This window comes from Phoca vitulina, unplaced genomic scaffold (genome assembly GCF_004348235.1).
Source record: "Phoca vitulina isolate PV1807 unplaced genomic scaffold, GSC_HSeal_1.0 scaffold1, whole genome shotgun sequence".
Lineage (NCBI taxonomy): Eukaryota > Metazoa > Chordata > Mammalia > Carnivora > Phocidae > Phoca > Phoca vitulina.
Window position 1 is genome coordinate 9,650,913 of NW_022589704.1, and position 16,943 is coordinate 9,667,855.

A 16,943-nucleotide genomic window follows, 5' to 3' on the forward strand; every position below is an offset into this window, starting at 1 on the left:
TTCTTTAGAACTATGTTGACTCTTGTCTTCTCTAGGTTTGGTTGTTTAGCTGTTTTGAATCTGGAGATATGTGTGTATTATTTTAAAGATTTTATTTACTTATTTGAGAGAGAGAGAGAGAGAATGTGTGCAAGCATGGGGAGGGGCAGAGAGAGAGAGAACCGCAAGTGGACTCAGCCCTGGGCTTGGAGCCCAACGTGGGGCTCAATCCGACGGCCCTGAGATTACCACCTGAGCTGAAATCAAGAGTCAGATGCCCAACAAACTGAGCCGCCCAGGCGCCCCACATGTATATTATTTTAATAAAGCTTCTTTTGGCTTTAAAGAGCCCTGTCCTATCTTAATGTACTTGTAATCCAAACTCCGTATAAGATTGTATTCATCCATTTGTAGAACACCATGCTAGTAAGCACCATGCTAGAGGGTAGTTATAAAAATGAGTAGAAAGCCTTTACTACAAGCTGTTCCAACTCAGTAGGGGAAATGGGCATGTAGGTGATTATTAGAGTCAGGTGAGAAACATTTCTAGCGATGACCTCATTGATTTGGGCTGAAGGCTGAAGAAGCAGTTGCAAAGCAGGTGGTACATGTCAGCTATTATTTGTCTCTACTTGACATGTGGTGTCATTAGTTAGAGAGTGCGGATTTTATTTCTAATTTTTTGTGCCACTTGCTACTTTGCTCTAAAGTGGTAGGTGTTCAACAGATACTAGTGTGGGCTCGAAATAAGAAGGTTGACTTCCTTGGCATTTCTAGGCACAGAAATGTGACCATCTTTTATGGAAATGGTCATGAAAAGATGATTGGAGTGAAGGCAGAGTTGAAATAGGGCAGGGTTGGGGCGCCTGGGTGGCTCAGTCGTTAGGTGTCTGCCTTCGGCTCAGCTCGTGATCCCAGGGTCCTGGGATCGAGCCCCACATCGGGCTCCCTGCTCCGCGGGGAAGCCTGCTTCTCCCTCTCCTACTCCCCCTGCTTGTGTTCCCTCTCTCACTATGTCTCTGTCAAATAAATAAATAAAATCTTTAAAAAACAAAAAAAAAGAAATAGGGCAGGGTTGAAGTGGGCTGCATAACAGGGTGGGTGAGTATGATGCAGGAACAAACAACTAAATCATTCTTGTATTTGACAATCTAGCCACCAGAACACGTGTCCATCCTGGGTCAGCTGCTGGCTCTGCTCTCTGTCTGCACATTCAGGGATTCACGTAGATTGCTCTGGCAAGAGAGTGTGGGGAATTGCCCTCTGGCTTTCCAAGGCTTCCCCGAGAAAAGGGATTCATTTCTGCTCACATTCCCTTGACAGAACAAGGTGTGTGGCTGCACATAACTTCCAGGTACTTTGGCAAGTGCCACCCTACCATGTGTTCTGGTCAGAGGAGAAATAGAATATTTGTAAACTGAACATTAGAACTCTTAAAGGCCATTGAAACATTTTTTTATTCTTACTCCCATGTCTACAACAGACCATTTGTTTCCTTCCCAAAATTCTACTTGGTGCAGCATAGCCTCGTGTACAGTGTATTTTCTTCAGTCTCCTACTTAATTCACCAGTATGGATGCCTTTTTTATATTCTTTTTTTGTATGTACCTTCTGTCTCTTTTTTTATCCTGACCTTTGCAGGTGGAAGTTCAAGCTTTATCCTCTTTGGGGAGGACAAGAATGTTAATGGGACACACGGTTTGTGTGGTGTGAAAATGACCTCATTGTTTCTTAGGACTAAATTGAAACCACTTTTATAAAATCGTATACTAGAGTTAGCCAGGTAACTGGTTCAGTAATGGTGAATCTTATTGCTCTAATTAGGTGCTCTGAGTTTTACCCACCCAACCATGTACGCACATACTCTTTCACTTCTAGCATTGTTTCGGTAATACTGAGAAGGCTGGTTTTTCCCACCAGGGCTGGGAGGCAAGATTTACAATGTTGTGTTAAACAGTGGCATGGTTGCACTTGGTCTAAGGACAAACAGAGTCTGCTGTTTTGTAGTTGGAGGTTTCGCGGATAGGATTCTTCATAGTTAACCGTGTGAAGTTCTTGTTGTACCAACAAAATAATATCTTAATGTGTTTTGTAAATTTCTTCACAGTATAGATTTCTTTAATCACTAAGTGTGAGATTGTGTTTAAAAGTCACATGATACACAGGTTGGAAACCTGTAAGATGTCAGCTGCCATAGATTATTTCATATCCTTAACTGAGGCTTTGCGTTGATTCTTCTGTCCCTCCATATTGAGGGAATCTGATGTTTCACACACCAGTTTTTACAAGTGCTTTCTCAGTATCGGAATGTTTTCCTAGAGGAGTATGGGTGTGAATGAAAAAAGGAATATATACAAATGCTCCTTCCATAGTTGAACACCAAGTTTAGCATCACACATGGAAGGCTGTTTCTTGGTAATGTGGAAAGCAAAAGAAAGCAGGAGGGCTCCTTTTTTGACATACTTTCTTCCATTTTTCTCGTATTATCATTTGCAGAGCCTTAAGCCATTTAATTTGACATGTATACAATTAGGGACAGAAATACCAAAATGGATAGGAAAAATTTCATAACTGTAAATGCAGGCCTTTTTCTTTGACCCCGAGTCCCTAGGTATAGCTGTGGGGTTTCAGATTTACAGAGTCAGAATGCCTGGACTCAGTCTTACCTTTCCTGCCTAGGGGCCGGGTGATTTTGTGCCAGCCTCATTTCCTGCATCTTTAAAATGGAAATAGACCTGCCTTGGGTGTCTTTTGAGGATTAAGTTGGATAATGCATCTAAAAAATAAATGTAATGTTATCACATAATCACACCTTTAAAAGTATGTGTTCTGCGGTCCTCTTAGTAAGTTTTTACTCAGGTAGTTATAAAAGCCAATCTACCCTATGAAATACTTTTTAACACTGCATCACTAACCTATCACTAATCACTAATTTACTTTGGATTACCTTGGTGTTTATACTCTTTACCCAACTCCTTTGTGAAATGTGGGAGGTGAAAGTATATTGAGCTGTATGGTTCTCTTTTGGGGCCATCTTTTTCCACAGATTTGATTCTATTCAATACCTCTGCCTTGTTTTCCGTTACACAGTAAAGTACGTACTGTAGTTTATTCATCCTCAGTATTACTTGGGTTGTTGAACATACAGAATTTTTTGCTTTTGCCTTACTGTTTGTAACGCTGTCAATCTCCTACTGCAGCCTGTTATCAAAGGACAAAATCTAGATCCTTTGACAAGGCATTTAAGCCCTAGCCTGTCCTTTCAACCTTGTTTCCTAGTGTAGCTCTGTGCTCAGGGAAATTCATATCATTTGCCAGTTGCCATGTGGGTTTCATATTTTCCTGCCACTGCCTTTGCCTATACTCTGCTTTTGACTCGAATGTTCTTTTTCTTCAGCTTTTCATTCTTCAGGGTGTGGTTTAAATCCATGTAGTCTATAAAGCCTATATTCTCCTGCTAGTAGTAATTTCTCCCTTTGTTGGGAACTTTATAGCACCTGGTAGATCACTTTGTTTTATGAGGCACTGACCTGTTTGAGGACAGGAACTCAACTGTGTTATCCATATTTATATGCCTTGTCATGACTTGCGTATATTTGAGTTGGCAAACCTAACAAATCTGTTGAAATGAGTAGCTTGTTACAGTAGTTCTCAACTCTGTTCTATTGATCTAATGCTCCCACTCTATAACGTGTATCATATAATGTAAACATCTTTATTATGATGCCCCTTTGTTAGCTTGAAATGAATTAAGAAATACAACATACCTGCCTAAACAGTTTAGAAACAAAATGTTTCTAAATATATATAATTTTGTACAAGCATTTTATAAGGGTAAAAATAAGTAAAAGGAAAACAGTAACAAAATAAGATTATTTCAGTAGGTAAATGCTTGGGTGCATTGACACAAGATGACAATGTATTCAGATGCTTGCATCTGTATTTGAACTTACTGAATGTGGCAGCTACAGCAACATACTTAAATGCCATAAGCAGCATTTTCATTGTAGACTTTTCCAGAATGATACATGACCCTTGGTAAAGCTGCAAAAAATGTCATCTTTTGTTGGTTCCCATGGAGTGCTGGAGAAATTAATGTATATAAAAACCATGCAAAACAAATATAAGCTGAGAAATTATGAGCATGTCTTTTACCTATTATCATGGCCAGATTTCAAGTTTTTTTCATAAGGTTTTCATATATTACCAAGGCTACTTGAAATCTATGGCTCATGGGACAATTTTTCATTTTGTCTGACATTTTTTATCTCTAGTCCACATCTGCTAAATGGCAGTAGCACCCAGTTCCCTAACATGTTTTCAAAATGTTCCCTAGAGGGAGAGCCACTGATACTTAAAACATTGCTTTGTAAAAAACGAGTTTTTTACTGTAAATTACACAATCCATTGGGATAGCATTTTGCCATGACTAAACATAGGAACAGACTAATCAGTTTTTGTTTTGTGATTGAAAATAGGAAAACAGTACATTTTGCTGAGAATATTAGTGAGTTTTTTGTTTAAAGTAATTTAAATGAACTTTCCACCCTGATTATTGAAAATCAGTATTTAAAAATCAATGTAAAACATGCATTTAATTTATGAACCTTATAAACAAAGCATTTAACTTTTAGAAGACAAAATTATACTGTTAATTTTGTATATAAAATATAAAAGCATAAAAATGCATGGACATCTGTATACACATACAAAAAAACAAATCTGGAGATTTAATTAAGCCCCAAGTCATTTATGTTTGGTAGTGTGTACATGTATTTGAACTGTGAATATGTCTGGCAAGAAAATTAGTTTCAAACAAAATTCAAGACCGGTGATGTAAAGTATTAACTGGTTACTTATAACTAGCCATTTTTCCTACCATTAAGACAAGAATGAGTTCTTTGATACAAGATTTTATCCTGTCTTAGATGTCCCCTGGATTAGAGATGGTTTTTAACCCTTTGGACTACCAAGTATTTTATTAAATAAAGGGGCAGTCAACTATGATTTGCCTAAAAGTCAACAAGAAGCATGTGAGTCTTAAAATAAGCACATAACCCAGAGTTGATTAGTCTGTTCTGTTGTAACCTGGGTTTCTTTAATATGAGTTGGCCCACATACACTTGCTAAATACAGAAATGATGTCAGTATAACATGGAAGTAGTGTTGGTTCATAGGCAGTATTTCCTACAGTGTTAATATATGAACTGAAATTGAATAGATGTTCAGTTAGCATGGAAGATTTGGTAAGCTATGAAGATCTTACGAAAAAGCTTGAAAATCTTACAGAAATGATTTACAGAAATCACTTAGTGTAAGAAGTAGCTAGTTCAGTGACTTCCAGAACCACTACACTTTGCACTGTTGAACATCGAAGGAAGCTCAAAACCATTTACTTCTGTATTTATAACAAAAGAAAATGAGGAAAAGGAAAGCATCCCCCAGAATTGTATTTTTAATTTTGTTGAAGCTGGTCTTAAATGTCTTTAAAAATTCACACTTAAAAGGAGAAAGTACAAAAATAAGGTTCCAAAGAGTGGGCCAACTGTGATTATTGGTGCAAACGTTAGTGGAGATTTAATCTTTAAAATTGGTGATGTTTTTGTTAGGAACGTGATTATAAAATAACATAGGTTCAAGTGCTCTGTGCCCAATCTCATTTTCACCTGGTTATTTTTAGTGAGTGATTTTGCAGAAAGTGAGATTTTTTCCCCCCCAGGAATATACATAGGATGATATAAAAGCTCCTGAATACATACCCACCCACTTATCCACCTATCCTTGGGCTATAATTTACTAAATGGGCTCATTCTGGTGTTGTCTAAAAGAGTTTGTCATGAATTTTACTGTGTTATTTTTGCAGATTTGATTTGTAGTGGCTATAAATTTTACTGGATCTTAGATTATGCTTTTTAAAAAATTTTTAATAAAAATTAATACTGAGCATTAAGGTCTGATAAATGAGGGAATTGGTGAAATGATCTAAAAGGCAACAAGGCTTGTTAAGTGTTGAATCCTGTGATACTCTAATTGGCTATTCTAGATTGGGTGCTATTATTTTATGGAGATTTACAGTATTCTAAGCATTAATAATTTATAAATGGGCATAATAAAACAGAGCCCCACTTTGGGAGGCCCCATATTGTTTCTTTACGGTACCATCTGGTTGCCTACTGTCTTGTGGTAAGCCGAGGGTTGGAAAACTAATGTATGACCCATGGGATAGATCCAGCTTCCCGCCTGTTTTTGTAAATAAAAATTTGATTGGAACATAGCCATACCCATATGTTTACATATTTTATACCTGCTTATGTGACACCTAGTATTGCCCACAAAGCCAAAAGTACTTACTACCCTTGACAGAAAATATATACAATAGGTGGAAGGACAGTAATGATCAGTATTTATCCATCCATCCATCCATCTATCTATCTGTCTATCTATCTATTTATTTATTTATGTATTTTTAAAAGATTTTATTTATTTGACAGAGACATAGCGAGAGAGGGAGGGAGTGGGAGAGGGAGAGGGAGAAGCAGGCTTCCCGCTGAGCAGGGAGCCCGGTGCGGGGCTCGATCCCAGGACCCTGAGACCATGACCTGAGCCGAAGGCAGATGCCCAACAGCTGAGCCACCCAGGCACCCCATGATCAGTATTTAATATTTTGAAATGTTTTTAACCAGTGTTCAGTGAGAATGTTACACTTAATTTTAGGAAAGGTGCAGTCAGGTCAATGTGGACATTGTTGGTTTTAAGCTGGTTTTGTGAGTTTCAGTTTCCAAGATGGGTGGATTTTTTTTTCTTTCGTAATCAAGTATTGAGTATTTAGAGTATTTACCTGCTAAATCCTTTAGGTCATTGCAGGTGTAAGGACAATAGAAATTCAGGAGTTGATTTAAGTGGCTATAAAGTTAGATGTGTTGAAGAGCCAGGAACAGTTTGTTTGGGGTAAAAAGAGAAGGGCTTCTGCCTCTACAGCGCTGTCAGCATTGCGTTGATGTTGGTCAGATTCTGTTGACAAAGAGAATGAATTCCCTCTCCCATCCCCTAGTTATTAACTAGGAATATATTACGATAAAAATTTTTTAAGATTGCCATTTGAATATTTAATTGAATGTTACTGCAAAGTAGTCTAACTCTGGATAAAGTTTTCTTTTAAAATGATTTTAAAATTACAATCAAGGAATACAGCAAGGGATATTTTAAATTTTATAATGAAGTAGAAATTGTGATTCAATTAAAAATTAATCCTTAGCAAACTTGACTAAAATAAGAATATAGAGAATCTGAATGATGTAATTTATAGATATTGATCTGTGGATATTAAATTGTATACCCTGAAAACAGAACATTATACCTTTTAAAAAGTAATTAGGATGACTTGAAAATATACTCAATTTCTTTTCTTTTTTTTAAATAGAACTCTCAGATCTGTTAGTAAAAATGTAACAAAAAAGCAACTTCTAGAAATTAAATCTCTAATAGGAAACTCATGGGTTAACATAATTTCAGTCTGGAAAAATGCAAACTAAATCACAGTGGATAAATCTTACAAGGTTCAGCTTGGAGACACTCAGAAAAACCATGTATCTTGAAAAATGCTTATATTCATTACTACAGTCAAGACTAAGACTTGAAAAGACTAATGTAGAGTTTTTAAGTAGTTGATCTACACTAGTAAGTCTTTAGAAAGTGCTAGCCTGTCATATATTAAAATCTTAAAAATGAAACTGGTATTACAGATCCAAAAATATTTCTTTTTATTGAGAAGCTAATTTCATATCTTCTTTCAAGAATCCAGTAATGAACTCTTCTGGAAAAATGGAAGAAAAAAAATAAGAGACGAGAAACCTTAGAGCATCTTTTTGAAGAAATGGTGGAACTTGTATGATATGTTAAGAACTGTGTGGCATCCTTACAGATTCAATTAGAATCGTCATGTGAGGTTTCAGTGACTTATTTCTAAGTTCCTTTGAGATGATGTTCAGAATGAAATCCTTTAAAGAAATTTTTTTTAACAAAGTAAACAACTTTGGTATTAGTGAAACTTTGTTATTCTTATCAGAATATGCTCTTTTAATGTTACTTACATGAAGGATGGATGTTGTCTGTGAATTAAAAGAGTTGCATCTGTTAACGTTAATATCTCACCACTGTAACACCAGCTTTTCTGGGTATATATTAATGCATGCTCTTTTTTTATTGCTTATGTAACTCTAATGTAATCATTGAGGTTAAAAAAAAATCTAACAACTGAAAAACAGTTTATTCGTGTCCTGCAGACTTGCTCTTAGAACAATGCTGGCACAGGATTTGTTTTATTACAAATATAACCCAACCGTATATCAATGATGGACTCTCTTGAATGTTTTGTAGTATTTTGTGGTCAGTTCTTTATCTCTTTCTCTAGCACTTGGTTTTTGGTGTACATTCTATTAGTGCGTTACATTCTTAGCAAATATCATTCCGTTGATTTCATTTAAGTTTATTTACTGTTTAGGGCTCTAATGATTTTCTATGTAAAATCAGTTTGGGAATTGATTTCATCTGCCTCTGCATTTACTGTGCTAACCTGAATTATAATCTACAAGTTGGGAATCAGTATCATTGTGGGATCACAGACTGCCTCTTCCATAAAGCTTTTAAGCTATTACACTCACATTATCTATTAAAAGTAGTGTTTAGATTTCTAAAGGCCGGATTTGCTTTTTGCAAACATTTAGCATATGTGGGTTTGCAGTACAATTGTTGAAAAATTGTTTATTGTTTAAGTAACTATAATATTGCTATTCAGTCATGAAACTTGGTATTAAAGACCTGCACTCTTGGGTATTGAGGTATTGGTTCTAAGGCAAATTTTTTGGCAAGATTATTTGGTAGAACAATAATTTAATTATGGAAATAATTGGGGAAAGGGTAGGATCAATAATGAATTGGGAGACTTTAAAAAAAAAATGAAAACATAATTCACTTTTCAGTACTGTATTTGCATCTCAGTTTCCTGATAGATTTCTGTTTTGATTTTCTGCTGACAGGTCACATTTAGGGCAGGCAAAACATAAGGGATATAGCCCTCCTGAGAGTAGAAAATCTAATTCTAAGGCACCCAAAGTGCAGTCTAATACTTCTGAACTGTCAAGGGGACACCTTTCTAAAAGGTAAATCTTCACATTGCTTGTACATTTTCAAGGCAGAATTATTTGCATTTGAATCATTGCATAATATTAAAATTTAGCAGGTTATCCCAAGATGTTGTGATATGTGTTTTCATTATTCCCTGAATGTAACTTTAAGGATTAATGGTTTACTTTGCAGTGATGTCAATGCAGTAAGCTCTAGACAACGCATTTTTTTCCCTTGGTTAGAGAGCCGTGAGGTTCCACTTTTGATTAACAAACCTTTATAGGCATCTGAAATGCCATTTTACTTTTTTTTGTTTTTAGGTTTTGTTTTTGTTTTTAGTTTTTTATTGGTAGAGCCAAAGGTCAGTGATTTCTTAAGATCTAATTGGCAGGAGTCTTTTAGAAAGGAATGATAATATACTATATAATTTTCTTACCTTCATTTTGAAAGTTCATACATAAGTGGTTATTTCAAGCTTTGACAAAGAAGTTGTATTTGTGAATAGAGCATCAGTATTCTAGTATCAACTAGTTCTGAACTGCTAAGTATTCTTTTTCTTAATTCTTGTTTTGTGACTAGGAGGGTTAGTGTAAGTAATCTTTGGGCTAAAGAATTACTCTGATCTATTCAAATATTTGATCTTCTAATCAAATATTTAACCATCCAAAGTCACACCTGCTTTTTTTTTTTTTTTTTGAACCATTTGAAAACCTGTGTTTATTTAGCCCTGGACTTAATCAGGAAACCTTTGCATCTTTTTTTTTTTTTTTTTTAAGTATTATTTGCCCAGATTTGAGAAGTTAATAAGTATTGTACGACAGGTACAATGATGGCAGACTGATATTAACTCTCTTCTTATCTGACCTCTCAGAAGCTGCAGTTCATCATCTGCTGTCATAGTTCCACAACCAGAGGATCCAGACAGAGCCAATACTTCAGAAAGGCAAAAAACGGGGCAGGTGCCTAAGAAAGACAATTCTCGAGGAGTGAAACGCAGTGCTAGTCCAGACTACAACAGGACCAATTCTCCTAGCTCTGCCAAAAAACCAAAAGCACTTCAGCATACTGAATCTCCCTCTGAAACAAATAAGCCACATAGTAAGTCAAAGAAGAGACATTTAGACCAGGAGCAACAACTGAAATCTGCACCATCGCCGTCAACAAGTAAGGCTCATACCAGAAAGAGTGGGGCCGCTGGCAGTTCACGGAGTCAGAAAAGAAAGAGGACAGAGAGTTCTTGTATAAAAAGTGGTTCTGTGTCTGAGTCAACTGGTGCCGAAGAGAGATCTGCAAAACCCACCAAGCTGGCTTCAAAATCCGCCGCCTCGGCCAAAGCTGGGTGCAGCGCCATCACTGATTCTTCCTCCGCTGCCTCTACTTCCTCCTCCTCTTCTGCCGTTGCCTCGGCCTCCTCCACTGTACCACCAGGGGCCAGGGTGAAACAAGGAAAAGACCAGAACAAGACCAGGCGTTCCCGTTCAGCATCCAGTCCCAGTCCCAGAAGAAGTAGCAGGGAAAAGGAGCAGAGTAAAACTGGTGGCTCTTCAAAATTCGATTGGGCTGCTCGTTTCAGCCCTAAAGTTAGCCTTCCTAAAACCAAACTGTCTCTTCCAGGGTCTTCTAAGTCAGAGACATCAAAACCTGGACCTTCTGGATTACAGGCCAAATTAGCAAGTAAGTGTATGGAAACATTTTCTTTTTTTCTTCTTCTTCCTTTTTTTCCCATGGACATTTTTCTTGGTTTGTCAGAAGTGATTATGCTTTCAAGGTAGTCAGATTTGTTTGTTTTGTTTTGTTTTTGCAGCTTGAGGCAGTCTTAGGTTTTTACTGTATCCGTTCGTAACAATACATAATACTTGATACTGCGTTTAGTTTTAAGGAGACCTGTCAGGAATGCTGCCTTCTTATTTCTAAATGGTCACATTGTAGTGCCTGTATCTTTATCCTTGTAGCCCCTGCTACTAAGTTATTTCCTATTATCAGGGTGGGACATCAAGTTGGATCTTCTATAACCAGACAACAAAATTATTTCAGTTATGAGTTGCTTTTGACTATGTTCAAAAGTCAAATGGTGGGGTGTTTTTTTTGGGGGGGGGGGAGGTTTGGTATGATATATTCATGATATAGAAAACTAACCCCTGTTAGTTTTCTGTGTTGTACTGTCACACCATATTTGGGTCATTAGGAGATGTTAAGACCCTGGAGGAGATGAAATCAATTCGATCCTTCTTTACTGGTATTGATTCATTTTTAGGGATGAATATTGTGTGAACCCAAGGATTTATACCATATATACCCAAGGATTTATACCATATATACCATTTATACCATTATATATTCAGTATTCATGAAATACTGAGCTAAATTTTTAGAATAAATGTAGCCTAGTATAAATGAAATCTTATTCACATGTCCTACTTAATGGCCTTTAAAGAGCTTAGTCTGAAGATGAATACCTTTTACGTTCTATACACTGGGCTCTAGTCCCACGTAAATGGGAAAGAATGTTGCCCTCTTGAACAGTGGAGTGGAACCAACATTTCAGAATAATACTTTTCAAGCAAAGAAACAAACTAGGTGAGAGATAGGGATCTTGAGGCACTTGTCTTTTTCTCTTTTGTTCAAAAGACTTCTTCAGGGAAGCCGACTCTTCATGTCATTAGAACTGATTAGAGCTGGTGGTGGCCTTCTTCAGTTACGTGATTGCTGTAATGCTGAAGGCTGTTCTTTTTTCTGTTTTGAGAAATCTAAAAAACACAAATAGAATAATACAGCATTTACGTCCAGTTTCAGCATTTAATTTTTGTAATATTTATCCAGGAAGCTCGCTTTTCACCATCCCCCCCCCCCCATAGAACATTTTTAGATTTATATTTTGATAGGCTAGAACCTTTTCTTGGTTATTGAAAATTTTGCATAGTGTTGTAGTATTCTTGTCAAACTTTAGCTAATAGTGGATCAGCCTAACCTACTGTTGGATCAGAGACAGTTGTTAGTTCTGTTTCCTTTAACCCTATTATCTGTGCTTCCACTTGATTCAATATTTGCTAAACTTAGAAAAGAATACTAGTAGACAGTACGTAAAATCTTGTGTTTAACCTATACCATAGGGTTATCTGCTTTTACACTTCTTCCTTTCTGTTTTGAAGTGAAGTAGAAGCACGCATGCACATTTGTCTGCAGTGTAGTAGCTGTGCGACCTCCACAGCCGTTGGGCCAGGCTGAGTTTTGTAGCTGGTTTGGTGGGATTCACTCCTCTGTTTTCTGCCTTCCAGTATGCTTTACTTGCAGAGCTCATCTCCTGCAGCTCTGATTTCTCAGAGGTTCCAGGGCAGGGCCAGAGCAGATTGTTCTTGAGTCCTCGACTCTTCTTAGACAACTAGTTTTCTTTTCTTTGGAGTCTGTTCGTATAATTTTTGAGGAGAAAACCTGACCCCCAGTGCAGTTTCTTCGGTTTCTCTACATGAGAAACTGCCGTGAGTTCTGATGTGACCCCTGGGCCATAATAAAACCAGACGGTCTATGAAGCTCACTCTGCACATGGTGACAAATGGAGTAAAACTCAGCTTGTATTGTCCTCCTCACGTTCACAAAATCTGCGTGTGTCATATGTTCACGAATACTGCTTTTCCATTTTCACTATCACTACCCTAGTTCTCAGCTCTAATTATAGCCCAAGCTGTTGAAATAGGAGAAGGGAACCAGCATTTATTTTGCATCTAATAAATGCCAGGTATTTTACATATGCAATCCATTTAACTTTTTTATAAAATGGTGTTTAATGATAGTTATTAAGAAAATTTATTTCAAGGAGGTGGAATAAGCTGCCTGGTGACATATCTCACAAATGGCAGAACTAGAATTGGAAGATGGAGGCTACGTGTAACTTGAAGCCCCACTGCTTCCTTCTCTTCACCACATTTCACCCCTGTTAGTTTTCTGTGTTGTACGGTCACACCATATTTGGGTCATTAGGAGATGTTAAGACCCTGGAGGAGATGAAATCAATTCGATCCTTCTTTACTGGTATTGATTCATTTTTAGGGATGAATATTGTGTGAACCCAAGGATTTATACCATTCCATTCACTACATATTCGCTTATTTTCAAATAAGTGAGAAACATTTCAAACAAAATAGTAGGGAATATTTCTATGTAACATTCTTACAAGTGCCTGATAACTTGTAAATCCTTTACACGGACCATGTCATTTACTCCTCATCAGCCCTGTGTGGCAGATACTGTTATTTCCATCTTAGAAGTAAGGAAACTCAGGGTCAGTGGTCAGTTTGCCTCCCTAAGGTCACAGAACCAAGAAGCCATTGAGCCAAGAGTCCTTCCAATTTTAGTATATGCTGCTGAAGTGAGCACTATAGAGCCAGAGTCAAACCCAGACCATCTGGTTCCAGAAATCAGTCGTGAGACGAGGATGCATAGGATTGAGTAGATTGGGTGAGCTAAATCTAGGAAGGCTTCTTGAGGTCAGACAGGACAGGGTGGATTTTAGGCATGATTACCAATGTCCCTTGGGGAAAAGAGTTTATATAGGAAGCAATGCCGCAATAGAACTGACAGTACTTGGTAATTTTACTTAAGAATATGGGGCAAAACTAGGTATTTTATGGGAATCTCTTGAGTTTCAAGTAATGGCATGTTGGGGATAGAAAACCCTTATTAAAGAGGTGAAAAGCCTGGGTTTGAATCCTAGTTCTGCCATTCTGTCAACTGGCAACTATGGGAAAGTTTGTAGCCTTTTCCTTCTAAATGGGCATAATAGCTTATTTGAGGAATAAATGATTATATGACGACACTAAGCATAGTAATTAGTACATGAGATGCATTGTAGAATTTAGAACAGCAGAAATTGAGTATGTTAAGACAGAAACCATATTCAGCAACCTTTTGAGAGTGAAGGATTGATAAATCCCAGCCACTGATGAAGTTTAAGGTATAACTTTTCAGATTTGGAAGATCTTGATTTGAAGTTATCTCTTAGTTTTGTGAGGTTGGGCAAATCATGCAGCCTAATTCCTGATCTTATTTGCAAAATGATAATGATACTCATTCTTGTGAAGCTTAAATAAATGAATGCATGTGAAAATAACTTTGTATAATTAAAGTACTGTACTAACATATAATGGTGACTTGAGAGATATTGCCATATATTTGAAGGGCTCTTTACGCATGAGGAGATTCCCCTCCCTCCCAAACATCAAGACATGGGGCGTTAATTCAGTGGGTAGAGTTTGAGAGGCAAGTTTCTGATTAGTGTGTCTCGTGGAACCAGAATCTGTATGTTATCCAAAAAATGGATTTGGCCACTTCGTGAGATAGAAAGCATTCCAAATTGGGTAGATTATTTGTTTTCTTCAACTTTTGTGAACCTATTAATTAGAATATGATAGGTTTTCTCAGGTAAAGAATCACTGATACGGTTGGTCAGTAAAGCTTCATGGGAAAAAAATTGTTAACAAATTGTAGGAGTAATGGTACTTACATGATACTTTATGAAAACTCATTTCCCATGGTTGAATACTACTGGAGGAGATTTGGGGTTACATTAACACATTGAAGGCTGTGAGAGATCTTATGCAACTTCTGCGTATTTTACAGATTTGCTTGACCTAGGGAAGACGGCAGTGGTCTGAGGAACCTTTGGGAAATGATATAATACATTTAGTCAGGATACTTGAGCAAGAAGACCTTTCCCAGTGTGTTGTTTCAGCAACTGTTAACAGACCGATGAATGAGTTCCTGGTCAGGAATTAGGGCTAAAGGGAGAACTAGGGAAACAGCTACTTTTGTGATGGGCTTCCTAAAGCCTTGTGGCTTGCCAGCTGCAGCTGATCAAAATAGCTCTGTGACAAAGGTCACACTGTATCAGTTGATAGAAGTCTTGAGAATACCCCAGAAGGGACAGTGTTATGTGACAATTTTTAATATGCATTAAGAAATTATTCTTGCTTTGTGTTGTTTAGCATAAGTAAACAGACATTCTCAGAAATTTGTATAGCATAAATGTAAAACCAGTTTGGGACTGTAATACAAGTGATTTTTGAAAATATTTTTATATTTTAACATATTTAAAACTTTTAAAAATTAGTATGGCTTCAAGATCTATTTTGCTAATCTGACTTCTTTTAAAAGAAAGCTAATCTTGAAGTAATACGACTTTCCGAGTATGTAGTGTCTGACTAGTAGAAGGTGATGGATGGCGTAGAAATACAAGAAAGTTTATGATCAAAATCTGGGCTGTTATGGAACTTATTTATAGCAAAATTTAAAGATATTATATTTCTAGTCTAATGTGTCTATTTGTAGATCTGGTTTCCTCTCATTATTTAAGTGGACATCATGTGCACATTATTAATAACCTAGTCAGCAATAGTTACCAGCTTATTTCCATCTTGAGTTTCATGCTCTTCTGGTGACTTGCATGCAGCCTGTGGCCATTATTAGAACTAGACAAGAACCAGGCAGATGCAGAATTCTGGGAAGGTAATTCTGCTGAGATTAGGACTCTATCATTAGTCTGAGACTGAGACCTGGTTCTTCACATCCCTAGCATGGAGGGAAGAAATAAGAATGTGTTGAACAGGAGAGAATTTAAGAGTTAAAATCTTGGTTTCACCTTGAGTCTTAAAGGGTCATCCATACCGAGTCTAAATAATTAAATTATCTTTTCACCTCATGAGGTGTTGGCTGAGGAGCTTAAAGGGAAAAGGATTGAGTGTTGAGAGTTTTCTGTCTTATAAGACAGCTAGTAAAATAATTTAGCAACTTAAAGCTCTAATAATTTTAATATGTAAGTGCTTTGAAAAATTACTGATTTCTAATAATTTTGAGGCTTTAAAAAATACATTAAATTAGAAAAATGAGTTGCCAAATTAAAAAAGAACACTGAATGGAAACAAGTATCAGCCTCTTTGTTAAGAAGGCTTTGTTTTACTTTTAAAATTTTTATTATTTTTTAAAGATTTATTTATTTTAGAGAGAGTACGTGCACGAACATGAATGGGGGAGGGGCAGAGGAAAGGGGGTGGGGGGCTAGAGAGAGAGAGAGAGAGAGAGAGAAGCAGACCTCACTGAGCACAGAGCCAGATGTGGGGCTTGATCTCAACGACCTGAGCTGAAATCAAGTCCAGTGCTCAACCAGCAGAGCTACGCAGACACACCAAAGAAGGCTTTTATTTTACATTGCAAATTTTAAACAATCATGGTATGTATTTTTGTATACCGGGTCAGAATAAGAATTAATTTAGCCAAATTACATTTTACTAAAGTTACATGTAAGTTTTAAAAAACAGCAGTCTTCCTGCCACATTGCCCTTCCCCAGTGCTGATTATTTTGGTATTTATTTCCATCTATATAGAATATGTGCTCGTATGTTTATTGGTTGGGTTTTTTTTCAGTTTGAGCACTATTGCCTGCCCTTTATGAGAGTTACCGCACCTCTATACCCACCAGCCTTGTACTGTGTACACTTCCCCTTTGCCCAGGTGTGATCAGTGCCTGCCCGATGTTTATATGGATACATAAGTGCATAAATGCCGTTTACCAGAGTCCGTCGGAAGGGTTCCTTTCTTACACATTTTTGTTTTTCTTGATTTAAATAATTATTTTGTTGATGTTGTTTTCCTTTTCTGTGAACCCATTATTCCAAACAATTTACTAATTGTTTAAATCTTTTATCAGGCTGTCTGCTTGGTTTTGTTAAATTGTCCTGAAGAAATAAGGCCTCTGGGTGGCTGCTCTTTTATGCCTGCTTCACAGCTTTTATTTATTTAGCCTGGGCATTTTCTTCAGTCTTTCGTTTAGCTTTCTGTTTCCAGATCCCACA

The 16,943-nt window shown here is 37.0% G+C and overlaps 1 protein-coding gene across 16 annotated transcripts in view; it reads left to right on the forward strand.

The window, feature by feature from the left end:
* TRIP12 (thyroid hormone receptor interactor 12) overlaps positions 1-16,943 on the forward strand; it is a 140,950-nt gene that overhangs the window by 45,306 nt on the left and 78,701 nt on the right. For 11 of the 16 annotated variants that reach the window (XM_032400385.1, XM_032400356.1, XM_032400351.1 and 8 more), the window contains exons 3-4: positions 9,015-9,137; positions 9,974-10,776. In XM_032400385.1, the coding sequence (XP_032256276.1) occupies positions 9,015-9,137; positions 9,974-10,776 (926 nt within the window). The remainder of the gene's footprint in view (positions 1-9,014; positions 9,138-9,973; positions 10,777-16,943) is intronic. The other 5 variants (XM_032400445.1, XM_032400453.1, XM_032400464.1 and 2 more) reach the window with 1 other exon arrangement.